At 46.6% G+C, this 27,904-nt stretch overlaps 1 protein-coding gene across 3 annotated transcripts in view; it reads right to left on the bottom strand.

Moving 5' to 3' along the window:
* macrod2 (mono-ADP ribosylhydrolase 2) overlaps positions 1 to 27,904 on the bottom strand; it is a 937,884-nt gene that overhangs the window by 33,460 nt on the left and 876,520 nt on the right. For all 3 annotated transcript variants that reach the window (XM_078230387.1, XM_078230388.1, XM_078230389.1), the window contains exons 10-11: positions 26,034 to 26,115; positions 12,688 to 12,774 (exon numbers count right to left, since the gene is read on the bottom strand). In XM_078230387.1, coding sequence (XP_078086513.1) covers positions 12,688 to 12,774; positions 26,034 to 26,115 — 169 coding nt within the window. The remainder of the gene's footprint in view (positions 1 to 12,687; positions 12,775 to 26,033; positions 26,116 to 27,904) is intronic.

Below are 27,904 nucleotides of genomic sequence, written 5' to 3'. Positions count from 1 at the left end.
TTTCTTCGGTACTGTAGATTTTATGATTCTATGATAAGCAATGAGGACACATAGAAACTAGAAGCAGGAGTAGGCCATTCGGCCCTTCGAGCCTGCTCCGTCAATTCATATTGATCATGGCTGACCATCAAATTCAATATCCTGATTCTCCCCCTTTACTCCATATCTCTTGGTCTCTTTAGCTCCAAGAGGTATATCTAATGAGACAGAGAGAGAGAGAGAGAGAGAGACAGAGTGAGGCAGAGAGAGACAGAGAGAGAGCCAGAGAGAGAGAGAGAGACAGAGAAACAGAGAAAGACACAGAGAGAGAGATAACCAAACTGGTGCTTTTTCACTGATTAAAATATAAGGCAAGAAGATGAAGGAAAGAGCTGCATTTACTAATATTCAAAGAAGAATTGAATAACCATCACAGCTGGACAATATTCTTTAAGGACAAAATCGCACAGCCCATTCTTCCTGTTACCTCTTTTAGAACTGAGGCGAGGAGAAATTTCCTGACCTAGAGGGTGGTGAATGTGTGGAATTCCCATTCCAACGGGTTGTGTGTTGCAGTCCATCGCAGTGGCAAACATGGCGGCCAGGCCCATTGCACTCCGGGAGTCTCTCAGCAGCATCCAAACCTTCCTGTGGTTAAGTTGGAGGTGGAAAAGGGCCCATGGGAGCAGATTTTCAATGGGTGATATTGAGTGGGTGAATGGATGGGTGAGTGGCTCGATGAATGCATGGATAGAGCGTTAGGATGAGTGGGTGGGTCAGGTCAGGGTGGGGGTGAGGTGGGTATATGGATAGGGTGGGTGAGGGGAATGGGTCAGTTGGTGAGTCAGTAGATGGGTAGAGTAGGTAGCAGATGGGTGATGGGATTGGTGGTTAGAGTGGGTATGTGGGGTGAGTGGGTATGTGGGGTGAGTGGGTAGGTGGGTCAATGGGTAAAGTGGGACTGGATAGGTTGTCAGGTCGGGAGGAGTAATTAGATGGTGGGGGCTAGTCAGGTTTGGTTAAGGGGGTGCTAGTTGTATGGTCGGGGGGGGTGTTGACAGTTCAGATTGGGATGGGGGGTGAGATTGTGTGTTAGTCGGGTGGTGGGGGTGGAGAGTCTAGGGGTTAGTGTGAGTGATTGGAGGGGTTTGGGGGGGTGTGGGGGGGGGGGGCGTGGGCGGGGGGGGAGTCAGTTCTGGAGTTACCCAGGGGTTAGTTTAGATTTGAATCATCTGACATTTCCAGATAACCATCCAGGCGAGTACCAGAGAACTGCCCCAAGTCTCTGACTCTAAGAATCAGCGACATTCGGGGAGGGTCCCGAGAAACAGGGAAATTGCCCATTGGAACTTCAAACTTCCCAGGAAATTCCCACATTGGTCAGTATGTCAGTTGAGGTCCACATGATCCTAACCTGCGCATTTGGTTGTACGTCCAGTCTCCAGAGGATTTGGCTCATTCTCTGGTCATTACTATCTGTGGGATCCTGCTGTGCTCCAAGTTGAGCTGCTGAGTTTCCTCCATTACCACAGCAATTACATTTCCAAATGACCTTCTTGACTATGACGCAACACCTGAGGGACAGTTTTGACTAGCGACACCTCTGTGAAGCACTGTGGAATATCGATACAAAGGCCCACGTTTATCTTCTATTCCTGAGGGGGGTGGCTCACTCGGTCATTTCAGAGGGAGGTTAAGAGCCAACCACATTGCTGTGGGGTCTGGAGTCACATGTAGGCCAGACCAGGTAAGGATGGTAGGTTAAAAAGACAAGTCAGCTGGTCTGACTGTGTTCTCAACTCCACCTTCCTGTCAACCCCTGCAAAAACAATGCCACTGGAGTGAGGCGACTTCTTGTGAGCTGTCCCCAGCATACCCTCAAATTTAATCTTTTATGACCGTTCCATACTTCTAAAACTGAATTCTAAGTCTAAATATGCTCTTTTGACACTATATTCTACACCTTATCCTTTTCCTCTTCCTCTATGTACTCTATGAATGGTATGTTTTGCCTGTATAATGTGCAAGAAACAATACTTTTCACTGTATCCCATAGTAATAAATCAAATCAAATCATAATCCTTGACTCCCTTAACTCAGCCTTGAATATATCCAATGACGTGTAGCCCCCATTGCTCTCTGAGGAAGAAAATTCCACAGACCAGTGACCGTCTGAGAGAAAAAATGTCTCCTCGTCTTCATCTTAAACTGGAAACCCCTTCTTATTAAACTGCGTCCCCTAGTTCTGGATTCCCCCACATGGGGGAACATCCTCTGGAAATCCACCCTGTAATCACAGTGCAGTGCAGAAGGAGGCCATTTGGCCCAACGAGTCTGCACCGACCACAATCCCAGCCAGGCCCTACACCCTGCCAAGCTCCCTCAGGATAAATGTTTCAAGAAGATCACCTCTCATTCGTCTAAACTCCCAGAGCGTGGGCTCAACCTGCTCACCCTTTTCTTATAAGAGTAACCCCCTCATCCCAGGAATCAGTTGAGTGTGTTAATAGTAAGCTCCAGAACCTGAGTGAAGGAAATGGAATGAATTAAGGAATTAAATTTCATCTCAAAGGCAGCTAATAGTAGGCAGCAAAAATACCAATGTTTCAGTTATGTTTTGAGGTTGTTGCATTCAAAAACCATTGCAATTTGCCTCGCCAAAATACTCCAGAAATTACTGACGGACACATGCAAACTTAAAGAGGTAGCTTAGTTATCAGCAGTGGCTCAGTGGGTAGCACTCTCAGCACTGAGTCTGATGAGTGTGGGTTCAAGTCCCACTCTGGGCGCACAAAGAAATCAAGGCTGACACTCCAGAGAGATTTTCTGATGACATCCCAAAGTAAAGCCCGATGATAATCAGGGATGGACAGTAATAGCTGGCCTTGCCATCGATGCTCACACTCCATGAATGAATGTAGGCTGTCTCGGGAAAAGCAGCCAGCATAATTAAGGACCCCACGCACCCTGGACATTCTCTCTTCCACCTTCTTCCGTCGGGAAAAAGATACAAAAGTCTGAGGTCACGTACCAACCGACTCAAGAACAGCTCCTTCCCTGCTGCTGTCAGATCTTTGAATGGTTTGCATTAAGTTGATCTTTCTCTACACCCTAGCTATGACTGTAACACTACATTCTGCACCCTCTCCTTTCCTTCTCTATGAATGGTATGCTTTGTCCGTATAGCTTGCAAGAAACAATACTTTTCACTGCATACTAATACATGTCAGATAAATCAAATCGAAGAAAATATATGTACAGAAACTACCCTCTCTGGTGGCATTAAAGATCCTGTGATGATGTTGGGAAGAGGAGCTAAGGAGTTATTCTTGGTATTGCAGTCAAATTTACCCTCAATCAACTTCACAAAAAACACACAGGGTGGAATTTTCCCGTTCCACCCGCCATGGGAATCGTAGCAGGCGGGACATGGACCGTGCAAAGGTCTGTTGACCTCGGACGGGATTTTCCCACCTTGGGGCGAGCGCAGCTGGAAAATCCCGCCTATTGTCTCAGTCATCATCACATTGCTGTTTGTGGGATCTTGCTGTGCACAAATGAGCCGCTGCATTTCCTACGGCGGGAAAAAGGGGCTTCTTGAGATGGCCGATGGTCATGAATGGTGCTTTTTAATTGCAATCCCTTCTTCTTCGTGAGGCTATCTTCTCCAACTGCGAGGCTGGATAGTAAGTCTCGGTGGGATATTTAACCACAGGGAAGCATCTCAAACAAGCTGCCTTCGCCCAGTATCCATACTTGCAAACCTCCTGGCAATGACTAGTTGGCGCTTGCGTCGTTCCTTATTGCTTAATACTTGTTCAGACTGAGCAGCTTTTAAACAGGAAACTGGGGCAAATTCATGCAGAAAACACAAAGCCGGCAAAAATCAAATGCAGGTTAAAGGGGAGCGCAGATATAGATTTTAGATTCTATCCTAACGCTGTGGACGCCATCATTATGCTGAGGAGCAGAAAGTGGGACCACAGCCAAGATCGAATCGCGTAGGATAGCAGAAAAGGAAGAAAATCATCTTCGCTAGCATGTGTTATGAAAAGACTGCACTTAAACTGATGGATACAATTTATATTGAAAAAGCAGACTATAATAGCAGGTATCACCATCGGTCAGTGCCTCATTTCTTTCCCTTTTTCTGCATGACCTGGGGAGGTTAACGATTCTTGTATAATCCATTCCAGAATTGTTTGGGACAGCATAATGGATCTGCTTAAAGTAAATAATAATCCAGTAGGTGGCACTTGTGTACTGATGTTGCTGCGCGATCCTGCCTAATAATTCATATCTCTTCGACCATTGGCTTTAGACAACTGGCCGCAGCATGGCAGGCAGTCCAATGTACCTCCATCATTTCCAATGCTCCACTGGCTCGCTGCAAATACTGCTGGAAGTTCAATGCGGGTGTGGCCTCCATGTTACGCTTTCATGCCTGGACTGCACAGTATGTGAGTCAGGCTCAGTGGATAGTCCACCTCTGAGTCAGAGGGTTGTGGCACGGTGGCACAGTGGTCAGCACTGCTGCCTCACAGTTGCCACAAACCCGGGTTCGATTCCCAGCACGGGTCACTGTCTGCGCAGAGTCTGCACATTCTCCCCGTGTCTGCGTGGGTTTCCTCCGGGTGCTCCGGTTTCCTCCCCAAGTCCGAAAGACGTGCTGGTTAGGTGCATTGGCCATGCTGAATTCTCCCTCGGTGTACCCGAACAGGCGCCGGTGTGTGGCGACTAGGGGATTTTCACAGTAACTTCATTGCAGTGTTAATGTTAAGCCTATTTGTGACACCAATAAATAAACTACCTCACAGAGCCAGGAACCCGGGTTTGATTCCCGACTTGGGTCCCTGTCTGTGCGGAGTCTGCACGTTCTCCTCATGTCTGCATAGATTTCCTCCCACGGTCCGAAAGATGTGCTGGTTAGGTGCATTGGCCATGCTAAATTCTCCCTCAGTGTACCTGAACAGGGATTTTCACAGTAACTTCATTGCAGTGTTAATGTAAGACACTTGTGACACTAATGAATAAATTTTAAACTTGGATCCCACTTAGCGCGACTTTAGCGGTAGTTATTGTTGGTGCAGACTCGATGGGCCAAAGGGCCTTTTCTGCGCTGTGTAACTCTATGATTCAGAGAACTAGGCATCAGATTCTGGGCTGAGGGAGTGCTGCATTGTTGGATGTGACATCTTTTGGATGAGACATTAAACCGAGGCCCCATCTGCCCTCTCAGGTGGACAGAAAGCTTCCCATGGCACTGTTTCATTGAAGAGTGGGTGTCCCGTTCCCCCCCACCAAATCGCCAAACAGTTATCCTTCAACTAACATCACTAAAACACATTATCTGGTCATTGCCACATAGCTGTGTGTGGGATCATGCTGTGCACAGATTGGCTGCCGCACTTCCTATATTACAACATTAGCTACGCTTTACAAGGTACTCCGTTGGCTATAAAGCACTTTGGGTCATCCTGAGGTCATGAAAGGCCATGCCTCACAGACACAGAATATTCTGGAAATCCTCAGCAGGTCAGGCAGCGTCGACAGAGAAAGAGAGTTAATGTTCCGTCAGAACTTGTTTCTGTTACATTCTTCTTCTCTTCAACGTAAAGGTACCAATCACACACAAGGATTGGAGAAACAATATTGTGGGTTCTTGAAGATAAGGCTATATACAGATAGAGGTTACTGTTATACATAAATCTTACTCTTAGTTCTGCTGCTCACACACCTTTGGACACTAAGGGGCAATTTAGCATGGCCAATCCACCTAACCTGCACATCTTGAGACACTAAAGGGCAATTTGCATGGCCAATCCACTGAGAATCATAGAATCCCTACAGTACAGAAGGAGGCCATTTGGTCCATCGAATCTGTACCGACCACAATCCCACCCAGGGCCTATTCCCATGATCCTCATTTACCCTGCTAATCCCCCTGACAATAGGGTCAAGTTACCATGGCCAATCAACCTGACCTGCACATCTTTGGACTCTGGCAGGAAACCGGAGTACGCAGAGGAAACCCACGCAGACATGGGGAGTATGTGTAAACTCCACACAGACAGTCATCTGAAGCCAGAATTGAACCCGGGTCCCTGGCGCTGTGAAGCAGCAGTGCTGTACCACTGTGCCGCCCTATATGACAACAGTTGCATTGAAGACCTACAGAAACATAGAAGATAGGAGCAGGAGGAGGCCATTCGGCCCTTCGAGCCTGCTCTGCCATTCATCACGATCATGGCTGATTGTCCAACTCAACAGCCTAATCCTGCTTTCTCCCCAAAACCTTTGATCCCATTCGCCTCAAGTGCTGTATCTATAGAAACACCTAACCAGTTCCTATTTTTTATGCTTTTAAATGAGGGGTTAAGGGGATAGGACCTTTGTAAGATGCTCTGCTGGAGAGTCGGTGCAGACCCGATGGGCCAAATGGCCTCCTCGTGCACTGTAGGGATTCTATGAGCTGTTAATATAAATTAAATAGTATGAAAATAGCAACTATGCACAACTGTGATGCTAGTAGATAAGGGACAATTGGATCGATAGGGTGATCATGGTACAAGCACCCACCAAGACTTGCACATGAACATCAATGCTCACTTAGGTACAGGAGAACGAATGGTGCTGAATCCAGAAAGGTCAGCTCATTTATATACTTAGCATAAGCTTCCTGTGCATTTTTCCTGAGTCTCGGATGCTAAATAATTGGTTTTGGAGCTGCTGTCTTGAGTTACTAGCAGCTGACTTTTATTCTGCAGGAGTTTACAGGCCTTGCCTGCAATGGGATACTCTGTCGGGAATTGTCGGGAGAACTCTACAGGCTCCCCGGCTGTGCTGATAACCCAGAGAACGTGAATTCAATTCCTATCATGGCAGCTTGAGAATTGAAGTTCAGTTTCTTTTACGTTCCTGTTCAGCGGGAAGATACGACAATCAGGTCAGCCACAGATCTTACTGAATGGTGGAGCAGGCTCGAATGGCCTACTCCTGCACCTACTTTCAGATCTTTCTATTTGTTTAAAAAGCAAAAGGAAACAGGAAAATAAAATGCTGCTACCAGTGGGAATTGGATTGTTGTACATTGAAATCATAGAATAGAAATCACAGAATCCCCACAGTGCACAGCTTCTTCCCTGCTGCCGTCAGAATTTTGAATGGACCTACCTCGCATTAAGTTGACCTTTCTCTGCACCCTAGCTATGACTGTAACACTACATTCTGCACTCTCTCCTTTCCTTCTCTATGAACGGTATGCTTTGTCTGTATAACGCGCAAGAAATAATACTTTTCACTGTATCCCAATACATGTGACAATAATAAATCAAATCAAAATCAGGAGGAGGCCATTCAGCCCATCGAGTCTGCACCGATAACAATCCCACCCAGGCCCTACTCCTGTAACTCCACATAGTTATCCTGCTAATCCCTCTAGCCCACACACTAAGGGGCAATTTAGAATGGCCAATGCACCTAACCTGCACACCTTTGGACCAATCAAGGCTGATACTTCAGTGCAGTACCAAGGGAGTGCTGCACTGTCAGAGGTGCCGTCTTCAGCTGAGACTTTAGCCCCACTTGCTCCCTCTGGTGGATGCAAAAGGTCACTATTTTGAAGAAGAGTAGGGGAGTTATCTCCAGTGCCCTGACCAATACCCATCCCTCAGCAACAACATCACAATAAAGAGATTATCTGGGTCATTATCATGTTGCTGTTTATGGGAGCTTGCTGTGTACAAATCGGCTGCCATATTTTCTACATTAGAATTGTGACTGCACTTCAAACATTAGTGGCACAGTGGTTAGCACTGCTACCTCACAGCGCCAGGGACCCGGGTTCAATTCCCGGCTTGGGTCACTGTCTGTGCGGAGTCTGCACGTTCTCCCCGTGACTGCGTGGGTTTCCTCCGGGTGCTCCGGTTTCCTCCCACAGTCCAAAGATGTGCAGGCTAGGTTGGTTGGCCATGCTGAATTGCCCCTTAGTGTCAGGTGAATCAGCAGGGTAAATATGTGGGGTTAGGGGGATAGGTCCTGGGTGGGATTGTGGTCAGTGCAGACACAATGGGCCAAATGGCCTCCTTCTGCACTGTAGGGATTCGATGATACAAATATAAGTTGTTGTTGTTATTGATCAGTAACTAATGATGCAGAGGCCGTCAACAGGCCCTTCATTAACATATTCAAATTACCCAAAATCCACTTTACACCCAGAAGGGAGAGGATCCCACAATTTTATCAGAGAGCCAAGTGGGGTAATGGAGTTGGACACATACATTTCTGCCAGATAATGAAGCAATTAAAAATGAATCTGCCTCTTGGTTCAGATGTGCGCTGGTGTGGTGTGAGGCCCAGGGCAGATTCCACCCCGCTGTGTCTCAAGATCTGCCTCTGAAAGCTCAGGCCGGCCTCGGAGAAACGGAGAGAGTATCCGGCGGATTAACGGCAATCGCGCAAAGTGGGACTGAGCAGAAATCTGTAAATTCTTTAAACCGTGGCTTCTTAACTTTGTCTTTCCTTTGTGGAAACTCCAGGGACACAGAAAGCGGGGGAAAGCCTATTGAAACAGCACAGCCTTTGGGAAGCATTGCCTCTCTGATCTCTCCTGCGAAAAGCAGCTCGTTCTACACTCCCCATTTTCATGACTAAAGTACCTCATGGAGTCACAGAGGTTTACAGCATGGAAACAGGCCCTTCGGCCCAACCTGCCCATGCCGCCCCCTTTTTTTAAACCCCTAAGCGAGTCCCAATTGCCCGTGTTTGGCTCATACCCCTCTATACCCATCTTACCCATGTAACTGTCTAAATGCTTTTTAAAAGACAAAATTGTACCCGCCTCTACTACTGCCTCTGGCAGCTTGTTCCAGATACTCACCAGCCTGTGTGTGAAAAAATTGCCCCTCTGGACTCTTTTGTATCTCTCCCCTCTCACGGGCGGCACGGTAGCATAGTGGTTAACACTGCTGCTTCACAGCTCTAGGGACCTGGGTTCGATTCCCAGCTTGGGTCACTGTCTGTGTGGAGTTTGCACATTCTCCTCGTGTCTGCGTGGGTTTCCTCCGAGTGCTCCGGTTTCCTCCCACAGTCCAAAGATGTGCGGGTTAGGTTGATTGGCCATGCTAAAATTGCCCTTAGTGTCCTGAGATGCGTAGGTTAGAGGGATTGGTGGGTAATATGTGTAGGGATATGGGGGTAGGGCCTGGGTGGGATTGTGGTCGGTGCAGACTTGATGGGCCAAATGGCTTGTTTCTGCGCTGCAGTGTTTCTATGATTTCTCACCTTAAACCTATGCCCTCTAGTTTTAGACTCCCCTACCTTTGGGAAAAGGTATTGACTATCTCGCTGACCTATGCCCCTCATTATTTTATAGACCTCTATAAGATCACTCCTCAGCCTTCTACGCTCCAAGGAAAAGAGTCCCAGTCTATCCAGCCTCTCCTTATAACTCAAACCACCAAGTCCCGGCAGCATCCTAGTAAATCTTTTCTGCACTCTTTCTAGTTTAATAATGTCCTTTCTATAATAGGGTGACCAGAACTGTGCACAGTATTCCAAGTGTGGAACCTGATTCAGTTATATCACTGCGATCGGTCCCAAATGTAAGAATAGTAAGATGGAGGATATTGCAATCAATAAGTCTTGAAGCAATAATTTAACACAGTTACAAGAGACAAGAAGATATTGTACCTCAGCAATAAACATAAGTGACAGCAACTGACAAAGCATACACTGACGCAGTGACCACAAGACTTAAACAAAGACTTAACTGATCCAATCAATAGCTCCATATCCTCCTGCTTTAAATCATACAAAGCAGCCATCTTGTAACACAATCGATCATGTATAAAAATAAAGCCCCATGAAATGAAAACTGAATCCACACAGCAACGAGATAGATTATCAACACAACCCAACCAGCGAAGCTGTATAAAGTGGTCCTACTTACTATTCCTGGTCAGAACGGATTCAATCCAAAGATGTGCGGGTTAGGTTTTAAACTTTAATTGTTGGTGTCACAAGTAGGCTTACATTAACACTGCAATGAAGTTACTGTGAAAATCCCCTAGTCACCACACTCCGGCGCCTGTTCGGGTACACCGAGGGAGAATTTAACATGGCCAGTGCACCCTAACCAGCATGTCTTTCGGACTGTGGGAGGAAACCAGAGCACCCGGAGGAAACCCACGCAGACACTGGGAGAATGTGCAGACTCCGCACAGACAGTCACCCAAGCTGGGAATTGAGCCTGAGTCCCTGGCGCTGTGAGGCAGCAGTGCTAACCACTGTGCCACTCGACTGGCGATGCTAAATTGACCCGAGTGTCAGGGGGATTAGCAGGGTAAATATGTGGGGTTACGGGAATAGGGCCTGGGTGAGATTGTGGTCGGTGCAGACTCGATGGGCCAAATGGCCTCCATCTGCACTGTAGGGATTCTATGATTGATCTAGAGACTGTGCTGATGTAAGTGAGCAGGATTGATGTCACGTGCATTATTTATTGGGTGTTCGATGGCCTAGTAGTATTATTGCCAGACTATTAATCCAGAAACTCAGCTGATGTTCTGGGGACCTGGGTTCGAATCCCACCACGGCAGATGGTGGAATTTGAATTCAATAAAAAATATCTGGGATTAAGAATCCACTGTTGACCGTGAAACCATTGTTGCAAAAATACATCTGGTTCACTGATGTCCTTTTAGGGAAGGAAATCTGCCTTCCTACCAGGTCTGGCCTACATGTGACTCCAGAGCCACAGCAATCCCATGGAGGGATTTGAAAGTGGGAGGTGGTGAGAATGTAAAGCAATAAAAGGCCATTCGGCCCAATGAGCACGTGCTTCTATACACAATGCATGATTTGGCTGTCAAGGCAGTGATTTCTCCCACCTCCCACAGGCAAACCAGGGAACCAGTGTTTAATCCCAACAAGCCATAGAATTTCCTTTTGATCACCCACTTTCCTTTGCGTAATGTTGTCACAGTTCCAGCATCCACAGGAACCACCATGCCGCACAGAACTATCTCTATTTCTATCTGCCCTCGTAACTGCAAATAAATAATTAATCAGCAGCAGAAGGTAATGTTATAAATAACATTCCAACCCACTCACAATTAGATATTTATTCTGTTTTTTTTAATAACTTAATCAACACACAGACAGTTCCACCTTTTCAGAAATTTGTAGAAGAATTATTACTTCTCATTTCCTATCTTGATTAAGGCTTGTTAATCCCATGCACGTTTTCATTTGGGTTCTACATTCATTACTAGATAATAATTTGTTTGCGCTGAATATTTAATTCTCTTTTCCAGAAACTTGCTCCATGATTTGCCTTAAGGCGGCACGGTGGCACAGTGGTTAGCGCTGCTGCCTCACAGCGCCAGGGACCTGGGTTCAATTCCGGCCTCGGGTCGCTGTCTGTGTGGAGTTTGCACGTTCTCCCCGTGTCGGCGTGGGTTTCCTCCGGGTGCTCCAGTTTCCTCCCACACTCTACAAAGATAGAATTCCTACAGGGCAGAAGGAGGCCATTCGGCTCATTGAGCCTGCACCCACAACAATCCTGTCCCCGTAACCCAAATGTTTACCCTCCTAATCCCCCTGACACTAAGCGGCAATTTAGTATAGCCAATCAACCTAACCCGCACATCTTTGGATTGTGGGAGGTAACTGGAAATAGGAAACCCGTCCAGACACGGGGAGAATGTGCAAACTCCATACAGACAGTGACCCGAGACCGGAATTGAACCCGGCTCTCTGGCACTGTGAGGCAGCAGTGCTAACCACTGTACCACCATGACGTCCCACAATTCATTGGCCATGCTAAATTGCCCCTTAGTGTCCCGAGATGTATTGGTTAGGGGGATTAGCCATGGTAAATACGTGGGGTTACAGGGATAGGGTATGATGTCCTGTTGGAGAGTCGGTGCATACTTGATGGGCCAAATGGTCTCCTTGAATGGGATCCTATGATTCTACCACCCTGACCTTGAATCATATTTCCATTCCTTCACTGTCGCTGGATTAAATACCTGGAATCCCTGCCCTAACAGCACTGTGGATGTACCTACATCTCAGGGAGTGCAGCGGTTCAAGAAGGCAGCTCACCATCACCTTCTCAAGGGTAGGTAGGCATGGGCAATAAATGCTGGCCTAGCCAGCAATGGACCACGTTCCATAAATTAATTTTAAAAAGCTACATGATATTCCATGAACACTTAATAATCAATACTAAATACTTTGCACCTTTTGTGCGGACAGCACTGTGTCACAGTTTCTTCTTCCAATAGGCATTAGGTTCCCACTTCCAATAATAGGATATAAAGCTTTAAAGTTTATTTGTTAGTGTCACAAGTAGGCTTACATTAACACTGCAATGAAGTTACTGTGAAAATCCTCAAGTCGCCACACTCCGGCGCCTGTTCGGGTACACTGAGGGAGAATTTAGCACAGCCAATGCACCCTAACCAGCACGTCTTTCAGACTGTGGGAGGAAACCGGGGCACTCGGAGGAAACCCACGCAGACACGGGGAGAATGTGCAGACTCCGCACAGACAGTGGCCCAAACCGAGAATCGAACCCGGGTCCCTGGCACTGTGAGGCAGCAGTGCTAACCACTGTGCCACCGTGCCGCCCCAATATAAACACCTATACCAGGTCACTGGGGTACTGCTTAGGGTCACATATTGCAAATAAAAATCTCATACCTTCGATCTTATCATCACTCTTCTGTGATGATTCTTTATTTCTATACTTCTTTGTAGATGGGGAGTTTTCATGCAGATCTTCTTCATCTGGAGAGCAAAAAGAAATCATGTGACAACCAGATCTGTGGCAAGCTCACTTTTATATTTCCCTAACTGGCACCAACATGAGTTTAGTGGAATCAAGTCTGTTGCTTGTCTATTGCCTGAATGAAGGGCACTTCAGCTGATTACTGCAGCAAGGAGTATCTCTTGCAGGCTAGTCTGTCAGTCAGAATATAACAACACAGCATTAGAACGCTGCATGCAAGCTCTTCAACATGAAAAACTTTAATGCTTTACCCGGAGAAACAAGTGATTTAAATGTCCTGAAAGATATGCAACACATTATTAGAGGCATGAATAAATGATGATATATGTTTTCTCACTATAAATCCCAAAGCATAGTCTATTACTTCAGAGTAACATGAAATTCCTGAACAAACGCTTTATTCCATTTGGACTTTCCAAACTTGGATGAAGATAAAATACAGTTTAATTAAATCTACATTCGGCAAGCTACCAATATAAAGAAAACTGGAAGCAAATGTGCCACTAGATTGCTTTTTAAAAAAATATTCCTATAATATGAACTGAACCCACTATCAGATCAGCCATGATCTTATTGAATGGCGGAGCAGGCCTGAGGGGCCAGATGGCCGACTCCTGCTCCTAGTTCTTATGTATTAATAATTACACTGTCCAATCTAACAAAGTATTTGATTGGATTTATTATTGTCACATGTTAGTACACAGTGAAAAATATGGTTTCTTGCGCACTATACAGACCGTTCATGGAGAAGGTGTGGTGACTAGGGGAATTTCACAGTAACCTCATTGCAGTGTTAATGTAAGCCTTACTTGTGACTAATAAATAAACTTTAACTTTAACTAACTAACTAAAGGTAACGGGAGAGTGCAGAATGTAGTGTTACAGTCATAGCCAGGGTGTAGGGGCAGATCAACTTAATGCGAGGTAGGTTCCATTCAAAAGTCTGATGGCAGCAGGGAAGCAGCTGTTCTTGAGTCGGTTGGTACGTGACCTCAGACTTTTGTATCTGAACTGTTTCCTTTCCTTATGTCTTTTTATTTAATTAATGCTTCAGTTGCTCTAGGTACTCCCATCCATTGACTCTATCTACACTTCCCACTGTCTTGGAAAAGCAGCCAGCATAATCAAGGACCCCACACACCCCGGACATTCTCTCTTCCACCTTCTTCCATCGGAAAAAGATACAAAAGTCTGAGGTCACGTACCAACCGACTCAAGAACAGCTTCTTCTCTGGTGACTTTTGAATGGACCTACCTCGCATTAAGTTGATCTTTCTCTACACCCTAGCTATGACTGTAACACTACATTCTGCACTCACTCCTCTCCAAATCAATCCATTTGTGCTTAAGACATTGTAGACATGTTTCCACGCTTGAAAGAAACAATTGTCACGTGAGCATCTTCAATGGTATTCAGGAGGCGTGTAATGTCAAGCAGAAAAGATTTATTTTATGCAGTAGGATTGACTGAGCAGCTACAAACTCTGACATTTCAACAATCCTGATTTATCTGTAACACTTGTTTAAGCACAACCCCAATCCTAGCCAATATTAGAGTTTATCTAGAAAGCATTCTAGTTTCCCATTCTCTTGTCAATGAAAATTCTTCCAAGAACCACCTCCGATGTTCAAGGGGCTGGGAATATCTACACACTTTTTCTCAAACCCCAGGACCAATGGTGGGATAAGAGCAGGAGTAGGCCACTCAGCCCTTCGAGCTGCTCCGCACCATTCAACAAGATCACGGCTGATCTGGCTCAACTTCACTTTACCATCTCCCATTACCCTTGACTCCCTTATCTATTAACAATCTGTCTAACTTGGCCTTGAATAAATTCAGTGGCCCAGTTTCTACTGATTTCTGGGAAGAGAATTCCACAGACTAATGACACTCTGATAGCGAAGAGCATTGTCGGGCAATACAGCAGGATATAGATAGGCTGGAAAATTGGGCGGAGAGGTGGCAGATGGAATTTAATCCGGATAAATGCGAAGTGATGCATTTTGGAAGAAATAATGTAGGGAGGAGTTATACAATAAATGGCAGAGTCATCAGGAGTATAGAAACACAGAGGGACCTAGGTGTGCAAGTCCACAAATCCTTGAAGGTGGCAACACAGGTGGAGAAGGTGGTGAAGAAGGCATAAGGTATGCTTGCCTTTATAGGACGGGGTATAGAGTATAAAAGCTGGAGTCTGATGATGCAGCTGTATAGAACGCTGGTTAGGCCACATTTGGAGTACTGCGTCCAGTTCTGGTCGCCGCACTACCAGAAGGACGTGGAGGCATTGGAGAGAGTGCAGAGAAGGTTTACCAGGATGTTGCCTGGTATGGAGGGTCTTAGCTATGAGGAGAGATTGGGTAGACTGGGGTTGTTCTCCTTGGAGAGACGGAGAATGAGGGGAGATCTAATAGAGGTATACAAGATTATGAAGGGTATAGATAGGGTGAACAGTGGGAAGCTTTTTCCCAGGTCGGAGGTGACGATCACGAGGGGTCACGGGCTCAAGCTGAGAGGGGTGAAGTATAACTCAGACATCAGAGGGACGTTTTTTACACAGAGGGTGGTGGGGGCCTGGAATGCGCTGCCAAGTAGGGTGGTGGAGGCAGGCACGCTAACATCGTTTAAGACTTACCTGGATAGTCACATGAGCAGCCTGGGAATGGAGGGATACGGACGATTGGTCTAGTTGGACCAAGGAGCGGCACAGGCTTGGAGGGCCGAAGGGCCTGTTTCCTGTGCTGTACTGTTCTTTGTTCTTTGCTCTTTGTTCTCTGCGAGAGAAAATGTCTCCTCATCTCTATCTTAGAAAGGAGACTTCTTATTCTTAAACTCTGATTCCTGGTGGGTGGCACGATGGCACAGTGGTTAGCATTGCCGCCTCACAGTGCCAGGGACCCGGGTTCGATTCCGGCCTTGGCTGTGTGTTGAGTTTGCACATTGTTCCCATGTCTGCGTGGGTTTCCTCCGGGTGCTCCGGTTTCCTCCCACAGTCTAAAGCTGTGCAGGTTTAGTGGATTGGCCATGCCAAGTTGGTTGGTACGTGATCTCAGACTTTAGTATCTGTTTCCCAACAGTAGAAGGTGGAAGAGAGAATGCCTGGGTTGCGTTGGGTCCTCGATTATGCTGGCTGCTTTTCCGAGTCAGCGGGAAGTGTAGACAGTCAATGGATGGGAGGCTGGTTTGCGTGATGGACTGGGATACGTTCACAACACTTTGTAGTTTCTTGCGGTCTTGGTCAGAGCAGGAGCCATACCAAGCTGTGATACATCCGGAAAGGATGCTTTCTATGGTGCATCTGTAAATATTGGTGAGCCGTAGTGGACATGCTGAATTTCCTTAGCCTCCTGAGAAAGTAGAGGTTTTGATGGGCTTTCTTAACTGTAGCGTCAGCATGGAAGGACCAGGACAGGTTGTTGGTGATCTGGACACCTAAAAACCTGAAGCACTCGACCCTTTCCACTTCATCCCCGCTGATGTAGAATCTCTCTATTTGTGGCAATGATCTTTATAGGATTGTTTGCCTCCTTAGAAACAAGCGGTTAAACATTTGTGAGTTTGCAACCCACGATACTCTTGAGGAGAAAGTTGGATCTCATGGCATCTTTGGGTGCAGTGACGGGATGGATGGGTGCGTCCTGTTGATGTCCGGTTCCATTTGTCGCCCATGGAGTTGAGTGGCCAATTTCTAAGAGGGGGATAAACATAAGAACTAGGAGCAGGAGTAGGCCAACTGGCCCCTCGAGCCTGCTCCGCCATTCAATAAGATCATGGCTGATCTTTTCGTGGACTCAGCTCCACTTACCCGCCTGCTCACCATAACCCTTAATTCCTTTACTGTTCAAACATTTATCTATCCTTGCCTTAAAAACATTCAATGAGGTAGCCTCAACTGCTTCACTGGGCAGGAAATTCCACAGATTCACAACCCTTTGTGTGAAGAAGTTCCTCCTCAACTCAATCCTAAATCTGCTCCCCCTTATTTTGAGGCTATGCCCCCTAGTTCTAGTTTCACCCGTCAGTGGAAACAACTTCCCTGCTTCTATCTTATCTATTCCCTTCATAATCTTATATGTTTCTATAAGATCTCCCCTCATTCTTCTGATGTATGTCATCAGACTCTTAACTAACCTCCCTTCATTGATGTACTCATATCAGGTGCCATGACTGTGCCAAGAAGCCAAGCCTCCAAAGAAAATTGATGATGGGGTGGCACGGTTGCACAGTGGGTTAGTACTTCTGCCTCACAGTGCCAGGGACCTGGGTTCGATTCCTGGCTTGGGTCACTGTCTGTGTGAAGTTTGCACATTCTCCCCGTGTCTGCGTGGGTTTCCTCCGGGTGCTCCGGTTTCCTCCCACAGTCCAAAGATGTGCGGGTTAGGTGGATTGGCCATGCTAAATTACCCCTTAGTGTCAGGGGGACTAGCTAGGGTAAAATGCCTAGGGTTATGGGGATCGGGCCCTGGTTGGATTGTGGTCGGTGCAGACTCGATGGGCCGAATGGCCTCCTTCTGCACTGTAGGATTGTGCAATTCTGTGATTCCAGGAAGAGCTCCGTTGACTGGAAAGCACTTTGAGATGTTTGGTGACCATGAAAAGTGTTGCCTAAATAGAAAAACACCATCTCTGGCGGGGAGTTCAGCATCGTGACTCACAGAGAGTTCTGATCAAAGCAAAGTGGTCAATTCTGGTATTTGTTGTTTAAATGTTCAGACAAATGAGGTTTCCCGAGTCGAGCAGCAGATGGTATTGGCTGGACAAAAGAATTTTTTCTCAGGTTAAATGGCCCCGGGCGTCGCTTCGGAACTAAAAACACAGTCCGATGACTGAAAGCATTCTGTAATAAATCTACTGGCTACACGTTATCCTGCTCAACTTCCCAAGCTGACAGTGACAGCTTCTCTACAACCGACCTGTGCACCTGAGTGACATCTATAAGAGGGGGTCTGAAGTGTGCAAATTGGGCACTGATTAGTTAACACACTTAAAGTGGAGGTTTTCTTTGTGGCAACCTAAGGTATTTAATATCTGTCTCCGTTCACGTAATGGGAGGAGGTTCTGCAATGTGTACAGAGCAAATGTTAGAAGACTCGAGGGGGCTCTTAAAGGTAGAGTGTTTCACAACTTAAAGCTCCAACAGCAGCAACTGCCAAGAAGTTCAGAAAAATAATATGGTGCACCAACTGAGAGAGGAAATTACAGCCCATCACGTGACGCCCAGACATCTTTCTGAAGTCAGTTTGGCATTGTCCGATGTCACAGCGAGCAGCTACAGAACGCGAGGTCTGATTTTCCTGCTCATTTCACCAAAGGGGCAAGATTGGTACTCAGGAAAGACAACTTTCTCTCCCCGTGTCCGCATGGGCTTCCTCCGGGTGCTCCGGTTTCCTCCCACAGTCCAGAGGTGTGCAGGCTAAGCGAATTGGCCACGCTAAATTCTCCCTTAGTGTCAAGGGGATGCGCAGGGTAAATATGTGGAGTTATGGGGATAGGTGGGATTGTTGTCGGTGCAGGCTCGATGGGCCAAATGGCTTCCTTCCGCACTGTGGGGACTCTATGATTGTATTGGTTCACTAATGTCCCTTTCGGGAAGGAAATCTGCCGTCCTTACCCAGTCTGGCCCTACATGTGACTCCAGAGCCACACAGCAATGCGGTTGACTCTCAACTGCCTCCATGGGCAACTGGGGATGGGCAATAAATGCTGGCCCAGCCAGCGACGCCCATGTCCCACGAATAAATAATAAAAAAGTAATAATGGGCAAGTGTTGATTGCTCCCAAGTATCGTTATTATTTGAAGTAAATGGAGAAAATTCCTAATATATTGGGAGTGCAATTAGAACGGCATTTCAGTAAATAAATCATTACCTTATGAACAATTTAAATTTCCTTCCTTCAGCAACACCTTTGCACAATATGTACATTTAAACAGATTCACTTGGTTACTGTGGGCTGACCCTCAGAATTGAAAGGTAATTTATTTGCTGCAGACAAGAATGTAATTCATTTACTGAGCCCTGGAGGGCTGGAGGAAAAATGAATTTTCACTCAAGTCATCAATTCTGCTGTGCCAAGCAAACTGGTATTTAGTGGACAGGCTACGAATAGAATCTGAGAATGATACAGCACAGAGGAAGGCCAATCGATCTGTCCTGCCTGTACTACCTCTCTGAAACGCTGTCCAATATAGCCTTGCACCTCGACCTTATCCCCGTAAATCAGCCCTCTTTGAGTGACCAGGTACCTTTTAAAAGCCCCTTGATTCTCCAACCCTATCACATCACACGGTGTCTCCCAGATCCCACGGTGTCTCCCAGATCCCACCGTGTCTCCCAGATCCCACCGTGTCTCCCAGATCCCACCGTGTCTCCCAGATCCCACCGTGTCTCCCAGATCCCACCGTGTCTCCCAGATCCCACCGTGTCTCCCAGATCCCACCGTGTCTCCCAGATCCCACCGTGTGTCTCCCAGATCCCACCGTGTCTCCCAGATCCCACCGTGTCTCCCAGATCCCACCGTGTCTCCCAGATCCCACCGTGTCTCCCAGATCCCACCGTGTCTCCCAGATCCCACCGTGTCTCCCAGATCCCACCACTCTCTGTGCGAAGGAATTTCTTCTCTTTGTGCCCCTAGTTCCCTTGCTAATTATTCAACATCCATCAACCAAATTAATCTTAGTTGTTCAATTACATTTTCTCAAAACAAACCCAATAGCGAAAGGCAGGGATGGGAGACTCCCAGATAAATTCTAAGTGTGGCATTCACATGAAAACTGGAGTAAATCATGCTGGTTTTTTCCGTAGGAGATCAGAAAAGAATCTCCCACAGTCTGTGCACTGCAGAGTACCCCAGAATCATAGAATCATAGAATCCCTACAGTGCAGAAGGAGGCCATTCGGCCCATCGAGTCTGCACCGACCACAATACCACCCAGGCCCTATCCCCGTAACCCTACATATTTAGCCTAGCTAGTCCCCCTGACATTAAGCAGCAGTTCACCTACGGCCAATGCACCTAACCCGCACATCTTTCAGACTGTGGGAGGAAACCGGAAAACCCGGAGGAAATGCACGCAGACATGGGGAGAATGTGCAAACTCCGCACAGTGAGCCAAGGTCGGAATCGAACCCGGGTCCCTGGCACTGCGAGGCAGCAGTGCTACCCACTACGCCACCATGCCGCCCAGCATAAATCATGCTGAAAATCAGTGGGTGAGAGTGGGACCCCCTACAGATCACCCCCTTAGGCCCCGACCTCTTGGCACTGTCCCATGCCCAGTGGACAATGCCAAGATGCCCTCTGGGCACTGGCACTTTGCCCCTTGGGCAGTGCCAGCGGGCCCAGGCTGGCACTGCCAAGTTGCCAATGCCCAGGGAGCACTTCCCACCCCGGCGCCCAACCCTCTGTTGCCCCTGCATAGCAGCTCCACGCCTATTTCCGGTATGGAGCTGACGGCGCCAGGAGACACACTCGGGGCCGGACGCCCAGTGCGGATCCGGCACCGTTTCAATCTCCCAGCCCGCTGCACTGATTTTTTAGCGCAGCGGGATGGAAGAATCGTCCCAATTGTACAAGCCCTTTTTGTTCAATCTTGCTTCAATTAATTTACACATGGGGACAATAAGATCCTAACAAGTCACTGCGGCTTCCAGGAACCTGGGGAAGATGAGTTGGCTAGTTTAATACATTTCAGTGCAGAAACAGACCACAGTTAGAGGTCAGAGTGGTTAGCTCACAAAGTAGATCGTCTTGTTTTAAATTTCATTGACCATTTCTGTTTCTCAGATACATAAATATTTTAAATGGGGGAGAAAAAAGGGTTCAATTGACTGACACGGGTAAGCATCATGCAGTTGGGGAAGGAGTGTTTTTGCTTTCTAGTTGGAGTAGGAAGGCAGTATATCACAAGGATGGATGGGTTGGCTGATGAATGGCTGGAGTGTGGGGACAAGTCATGAGATGAAATACACTGAATCACAGTTGACAGCCCCCACACCCGACATACACACACACTGATCTAAAGCTCTGCATGATGTGGAGTTGCCGGCCTTGGACTGGGGTGGGCACAGTAAGAAGTCTCACAGCACCAGGTTAAAGTCCAACAAGTTTCTTTGGAAGCACGAGCTTTCGGAGCGCTGCTCCTTCCTCAGATGAGTCGAGAGTTGGGTTCACAAGCATGGCATATATAGACAAAGGCACAGTTGCAAGATGATGGTTGGAATGTGAGTCTTTCCAGGTAATCAAGTCTTTACAGATACAATGTGGGAAACAGATCTCCAGTCGCACTGTCTGTACTTGTAAAGACTTGATTACCTGTTAAGACTCGCATTCCAACCATCATCTTGCAATTGTGTCTCTGTCCATATATGTCATGTTTGTGAACCAACTCTCCACTCACCTGAAGAAGGAGCAGCGCTCCGAAAGCTCGTGCTTCCAAATAAACCTGTTGGACTTTAACCTGGTGCTGTGAGACTTCTTACTAAAGCTCTGCATGCCAACAAAAGGTAAAACAGTAAAGGGCAACATCGGAAAGTCAGACAGCAGAGATTTAGATTTGCAAAGAGGAAAAAAAGCTTTGATTATACTGTCTAATTTGAGGAAGAATTCACTCATGGATGAATAGTCCAATAATTAACTCACTGAAGTGGCACAGTTGTGCAATTACTGTGCACTATGAAACACACGAAATTTAAACAAGAATCTCAGCCACTGCAATGGTAACAATGACAAACATTTCTTCTTGGTTCCAGAGATCAGCATCTCTTTCCACAAGGCTCCAGACATTGAGTTTCCTTTTACTTTATTAGCAGTAAGGATGATTACCAGCTTTGTGCAGATGTTGCATATTGCGCTGTGTGTCACAGCCATTTTCAAATGCCATTCTTTTGAATAAATTGCTCAGGTACATAGCACAAACTCTGCTTCCTGACGATATTAGCATTTCTGTACAAAAGCAAATGTTTAGCTTTATTATTTTCCAGGGAACACACGCATTTATTTCTGTTGTCACATCAGCTGCATGTAACAGCAGAAGTCTTCATCTCTTAACAGAGACTACCCTCCAAAAAGCACTTCGTAGGCCGCAGGCTGGCACAGCGCCAGGGACCCGGGTTCGATTCTAGCCTCGCGTCACTGTCGGTGTGGAGTTTGCATGTTCTCTCCGTGTCTGCATGGGTTTCCTCCGGGTGTCCAGTTTCCTTCCACACTCCAAAGATGTGCGGGTTAGGTGGATTGGCCATGCTAAATTGCCCCTTAGTGTCCAAAGACGTGTAGATTAGATGGATTGGCCATGTTAAATTGTCCCCTTAGTGTCCCAAGATGTGCAGCTTAGATAGACTGGCCATGCTAAATTGCCCCTTAGTGTCCAAAGATGTGAACGTTAGGTGGATTGGCCATGCTAAATTGTCCCTTAGTGTCCAAAAATGTGTAGGTTAAGTGGATTGGCCATGGGAAATGTCTGGGGTTATGGGGTTGGAGGGAGTGAAGTGGGGGGGGGAGGCAGATGGGGAAGGTCCTGGGTGAGATACTGTGTTGGTGAGTCAGTGCAGACTCGATGGGCCGAATGACCTCCTTCTGCATGGTAGGAATTCTGGGATTCTGTGAAAATGTTTGGTCATCTAGAGACTGTGAAAGGCCCTATATTAACACAAGACCTTTGTTACTCATGGTTTCAGACAGGTGTATATTGCTCCAGTGAATTTTCTTTTCTTTTTCCTGTTAGCTTTTATTAACAGGGGGTTGGAGTTTAAGAGCCGTGGGGTTATGCTGCAACTGTACAGGACCTTGGTGAGACCACATTTGGAATATTGTTTGCAGTTCTGGTCACCTCACTATAAGAAGGATGTGGAAGCGCTGGAAAGAGTGCAGAGGAGATTTACCAGGATGCTGCCTGGTTTGGAGGGTAGGTCTTATGAGGAAAGGTTGAGGGAGCTAGGGCTGTTCTCTCTGGAGCGGAGGAGGCTGAGGGGAGACTTAATAGAGGTTTATAAAATGATGAAGGGGATAGATAGAGTGAACGTTCAAAGACTATTTCCTCGGGTGGATGGAGCTATTACAAGGGGGCATAACTATAGGGTTCATGGTGGGAGATATAGGAAGGATATCAGAGGTAGGTTCTTTACGCAGAGCGTGGTTGGGGTGTGGAATGGACTGCCTGCAGTGATAGTGGAGTCAGACACTTTAGAAACATTTAAGCGGTTATTGGATAGGCACATGGAGCACACCAGGATGATAGGGAGTGGGATAGCTTGAACTTGGTTTCAGATAAAGCTCGGCACAACATCGTGGGCCGAAGGGCCTGTTCTGTGCTGTACTGTTCTATGTTCTAATTTCCAATGTTACCCAAATCGTCTTGCTCCCACACTTACCCTCGCCTTCTTTGAATTAATGGCTGGTTTTTCCTTTTGAGTTACGGTCATTTGAGTGGTTTTTGTGATGCAAGACCTCTTTTATTAAAAATTCCTTTACAGGATGTAGTCCCACTGTGTAGGTCAGCATTTATTGTCCATCCTTAATTGCCCTTTGTATTAATTGAATTTAAATTCCACCAGCCGTTGTGGGTGGGATTTGAACCTTGTCCACTGGGCATAAGCCTGGGTCTGTGGATTACTATTCCAGTGCCTTTACCACTACACCACTGTCTCCCCTTGAATGTCATTCACACGTAGTGGGGCAGACTACAGGGGTGAGTTAAATAGCAAGTTACAAAAAAATTTCTATGCTATTGTATGAAGTCATTTTGAGGGCAAGATTTCAGGATAGCTTTAATCTATCTATAGTCACTTGGAGGAACAGAACTTGAGTATTGTTAAAAAAAGACACATGCTGTCGAAGCTTTTCATCCTGCATTCATCAGGACAAAGAAGGTGGCGGTCAGCTACCTTCTTTAACTGCCACAGTCCACGTGGTGTTGGTGTAGCCACAGTGCTGCCAGGAAGGGAATTCCAGGATCTTGACCTTCCGATGATGAAGGAATGGCGATATCGCTCCAAGTCAGGATGGTGAGAGACCCTGAGGGGAACTTGCAGATAGTGGCATTCCCATCCACCCACTGCCCCTTGTCCTTTTTGGTGTAGTGGAATTCTCCTCTAACTCTCCCCGGTAGCCCGGAGAGACTCAGGCTAATGCCCAATGGACGCAGGTTCAAATTCCACCATGGTAGAAATCATAGAAATCATAGAAACCCTACAGTACAGAAAGAGGCCATTCGGCCCATCGGGTCTGCACCGACCACAATCCCACCCAGGCCCTACCCCCATATCCCTACATACTTTACCCACTAATCCCTTTAACCTACGCATCTCAGGACACTAAGGGGCAATTTTAGCATGGCCAATCAACCTAACCTGCACATCTTTGGACTGTGGGAGGAAACCGGAGCTCCCGGAGGAAACCCACGCAGACACGAGGAGAATGTGCAAACTCCACACAGACAGTGATCCAAGCCGGGAATCGAACCCAGGTCCCTGGAGTTGTGAAGCAGCAGTGCTAACCACTGTGCTACCGTGCCGCCCTACCCCCATATCCCTACATACTGGTGGAATCCCTACATACCGGTAGCTGGTGGAATTTAAATTCAATTTATATATATATATATATATATATTCTCAGTAATAGTCACCATGGAATTATCATCGATTGTCGTAAAGTCACACCTGGTTCACTAATCCCCTTTAGGGAAAGGAATCTGTAGTTCTTACCTGGTCTGGCCGACATGTGACTCCAGACCCACAGTCATGTGGTTGACTCTCAAATGCCCTCTGAAATCATAGAATCCCTACAGTGCAGAATGAGGCCATTCAGCCCATCGAGTCTGCATCGACCACAATCTCATCCAGGCCCTATTCCCGTAACCCCACACACTTGGGCGGCACAGTGGTTAGCACTGCGGCCTCACAGCGCCAGGGACCCGGGTTCGATTCCCGGCTTGGGTCACTGTCTGTGTGGAGTTTGCACATTCTCCCCATGGGTTTCCTCTGGGTACTCTGGTTTTCCTCCCACAATCTGAAAGACATGCTGGTTAGGCGCATTGACCCGAACAGGCGCCGGAGTGTAACGACTAGGGGAATTTCACAGTAACTTGGTTGCAGCGTTAATGTAAGCCTTACTTGTGACTAATAAATAAACTTTACTTTACTTTTACCCTGCTAATCCCCTGACACTAGGGTCAATTTATCATGGCCAATCAACCTAACCCGCACATCTTCGGACTGTGGGAGGAAACCAGAGCACCCAGAGGAAACCCACACAGACACGTGCAAATCCCATACAGACAGTGACCTGAGGCTGGAATTGAACCTGGATCCCTGGCACTGTGAGGCAGCAATGCTATGAAATGGCCTAGCAAGCCACTCCGTTTAGTGACAAATAAGAATGGACAACATATGCTGGCCTTGCCAGCAATGCCCACATCCTGTGAAAGAATAAAAAAGAAAATATATACACTACAAATATTGTCAATGGTGTTAGAATTGATCAGATGTTAGTAATATATTAGCAGGATTTATAGTTGCCAATATGAGTAAACATTTACACTGCTGAGTTTAGATCTTGGAATTGTAAAATTGAGTGGCAATGTGCATTAATAAACGCAAGAACAAAATAAGAAGTGACATTTGATTATTCCCCTCTCAGTTCTGTCTATGCAAAGTTGCTATCCTATCATTTTGACCATTACCAATACGGCGGTTTGCACATTTCATATCATAGAATAGAATCATAGAATCCCGACAGTACAGATGAGGCCATTTGGCCCATCGAGTCTGCACCAACTCTCTGACAGAGTATCTTACCCAGGCCCTCTCACCCACCCTATCCACGTAACCCTACACATTTCCCATAGCTAATTCATCTAACCTACACATCTTGGGACACTAAGCAGCAATTTAGCATGGCCAATCCACCTAACCTGCACACCTTTGGACACGAAGAGGCAATTTAGCACAGCCAATCCACCTAACCTGCACATCTTTGGACTGTAGGAGGGAACCCATACAAACACAGGGAGAATGTGCAAACATTTGAGGCCTAGGAGGCTATTAAGTACCCAAATAAAGGACATTGTGTGGCCAAATTGCCAGGCCTTCATTTAATGATTATACCAACCCATTTGTGAGTCGTTCATCCCCTTAGAAAATCACAATAATATCTCGCTGGCGAGATCGCGATCACAGACCTCCCCACCTTCGCCAGCGATGTCATCAGTATTAAACAGTAAACGTTATTTTTTGTAAAATTGTACTTGTTTAAATAACGCACCTATAGGAAAATGGTGAAGCATCTTCTCCTGGTAGATCTTAAGGTCACTTTCCAAGAAAACACAGAAGATAACACGATCCACCTGGAAATAAAAGCACCAAGTTCAATTTTTGCCATAGAGGAGATTCAATATAACCTGCAAGAGGAAACAGGATACACACTTGAATGAAAAAAAAATTACAGGGGCAAGGGGAAAGGGACAGGAACGTGGAATGAATTTGAAAGCACTTTCAAAAGAACCAGCACAGGCATGATGACCAAATGGCCTCCTTCCATGATTCGAAGACTGAGAAAGGAAGTAGTTTGCATATATTGTGGGCAAAAGAGCGGCATGTTGCTAAAGCTTTTTAATCTTGCACTCATCAGGACAAACACAAGAATGCAAAATCTCAAACGATCACAACAATTTGCCGTGCAGGAGGAAAGGGGTGCTGATTGGTTGGCAAGTCGACTCTGATTGGCCAATGTTATGTCATGTATTTACCTATGTTGTCCAGGAATTAGAAACAAGGGGGGCTAAATATTCTGGTCCCGCCTGCAGGCAGGATGGACAATTTGAAAGGTCCGGTGACCTTGGACTTGAATTTCTGGTTCCAGGGTGAATGGGTCCGGAACGTTCCGCTCAGAATTTACAAATGGCAAGTTACAAAAAGGTTTCTATGCTACTGTATGAAGTAATTTTGAGGACCAGATTTCAGGATAGCGATAATACGTTTGTAGTCACTTGGACAAACAAAACTTGAGTTTTGTTGGAAAAAGAGACACGCTGTCAAAGTTTTTCGTCCTGCACTCATCAGGACAAACTCACAAGGATACCAAATTTAAATGGAACAACAATTTATACTGCATGAGAAGAGCGTGCTGATTGGTTGGCAAGAGGACTCTGATTGGTATAGGCATTGCCAGGGAGAATGCCCCAGGGGTCAGTTAACTGCCAAATATTTGTTTAAATACAAGTGGGGTACGTCAGCTCTGATTGGTCAAGCATTATGTGGAGATGCCGGCGTTGGACTGGGGTAAACACAGTAAGAAGTCTCACAACACCAGGTTAAAGTCCAACAGGTTTATTTGGTAGCACAAGCCACTAGCGCTGCTCCTTCATTAGGTAAGTGGGAGTTCTGTTCACAAACAGAGCATATAAAGACACAAACTCAATTTACAAAATAATGGTTGGAATGCGAGTCTTTACAGATAATCAAGTCTTAAAGGTACAGATAATGTGAGTGGAGAAAGGTTAAGCACAGTTTAAAGAGATGTGTGTTGTCTACAGACAGGACAGTTAGTGAGATTTTGCAAGCCCAGGAAAGTCGTGGGGCTTACAGATAGTGTGACATGAACCCAAGATCCCGATTGAGGCCGTCCTCATGTGTGCGGAACTTGGCTATCAGTCTCTGCTCAGCGACTCTGCGTTGTCGTGTGTCGTGAAGGCCGCCTTGGAGAACGCTTACCCGAAGATCAGAGGCCGAATGCCCGTGACCGCTGAAGTGTTCCCCAACAAGAAGAGAACACTCTTGCCTGATGATTGTCGAGCGGTGTTCATTCATCCGTTGTTGTAGCGTCTGCATGGTCTCCCCAATGTACCATGCCTCGTGACACTACGGACTTCCTACAGAAACTCAGCACACATGGAGCAGTTGAACCAGGAGCACTCCTCGTCACAATGGATGTCTCGGCACTCTACACCAGCATCCCCCACGACGATGGCATTGCTGCAACTGCCTCAGTACTCAACACCGACAACTGCCAGTCTCCAGATGCAATTTTACAACTCATCCGCTTCATCCTGGAGCACAATGTCTTCACCTTCAACAACCAGCTTTTCATCCAGACACACGGAACAGCTATGGGGACCAAATTCACACCTCAATATG

The sequence above is a fragment of the Mustelus asterias genome, chromosome 15 (assembly GCF_964213995.1).
Source record: "Mustelus asterias chromosome 15, sMusAst1.hap1.1, whole genome shotgun sequence".
Taxonomy (NCBI): domain Eukaryota; kingdom Metazoa; phylum Chordata; class Chondrichthyes; order Carcharhiniformes; family Triakidae; genus Mustelus; species Mustelus asterias.
Note: the sequence above shows the minus strand (reverse complement) of the source record. Positions and strands in the feature narration are given on the sequence as shown.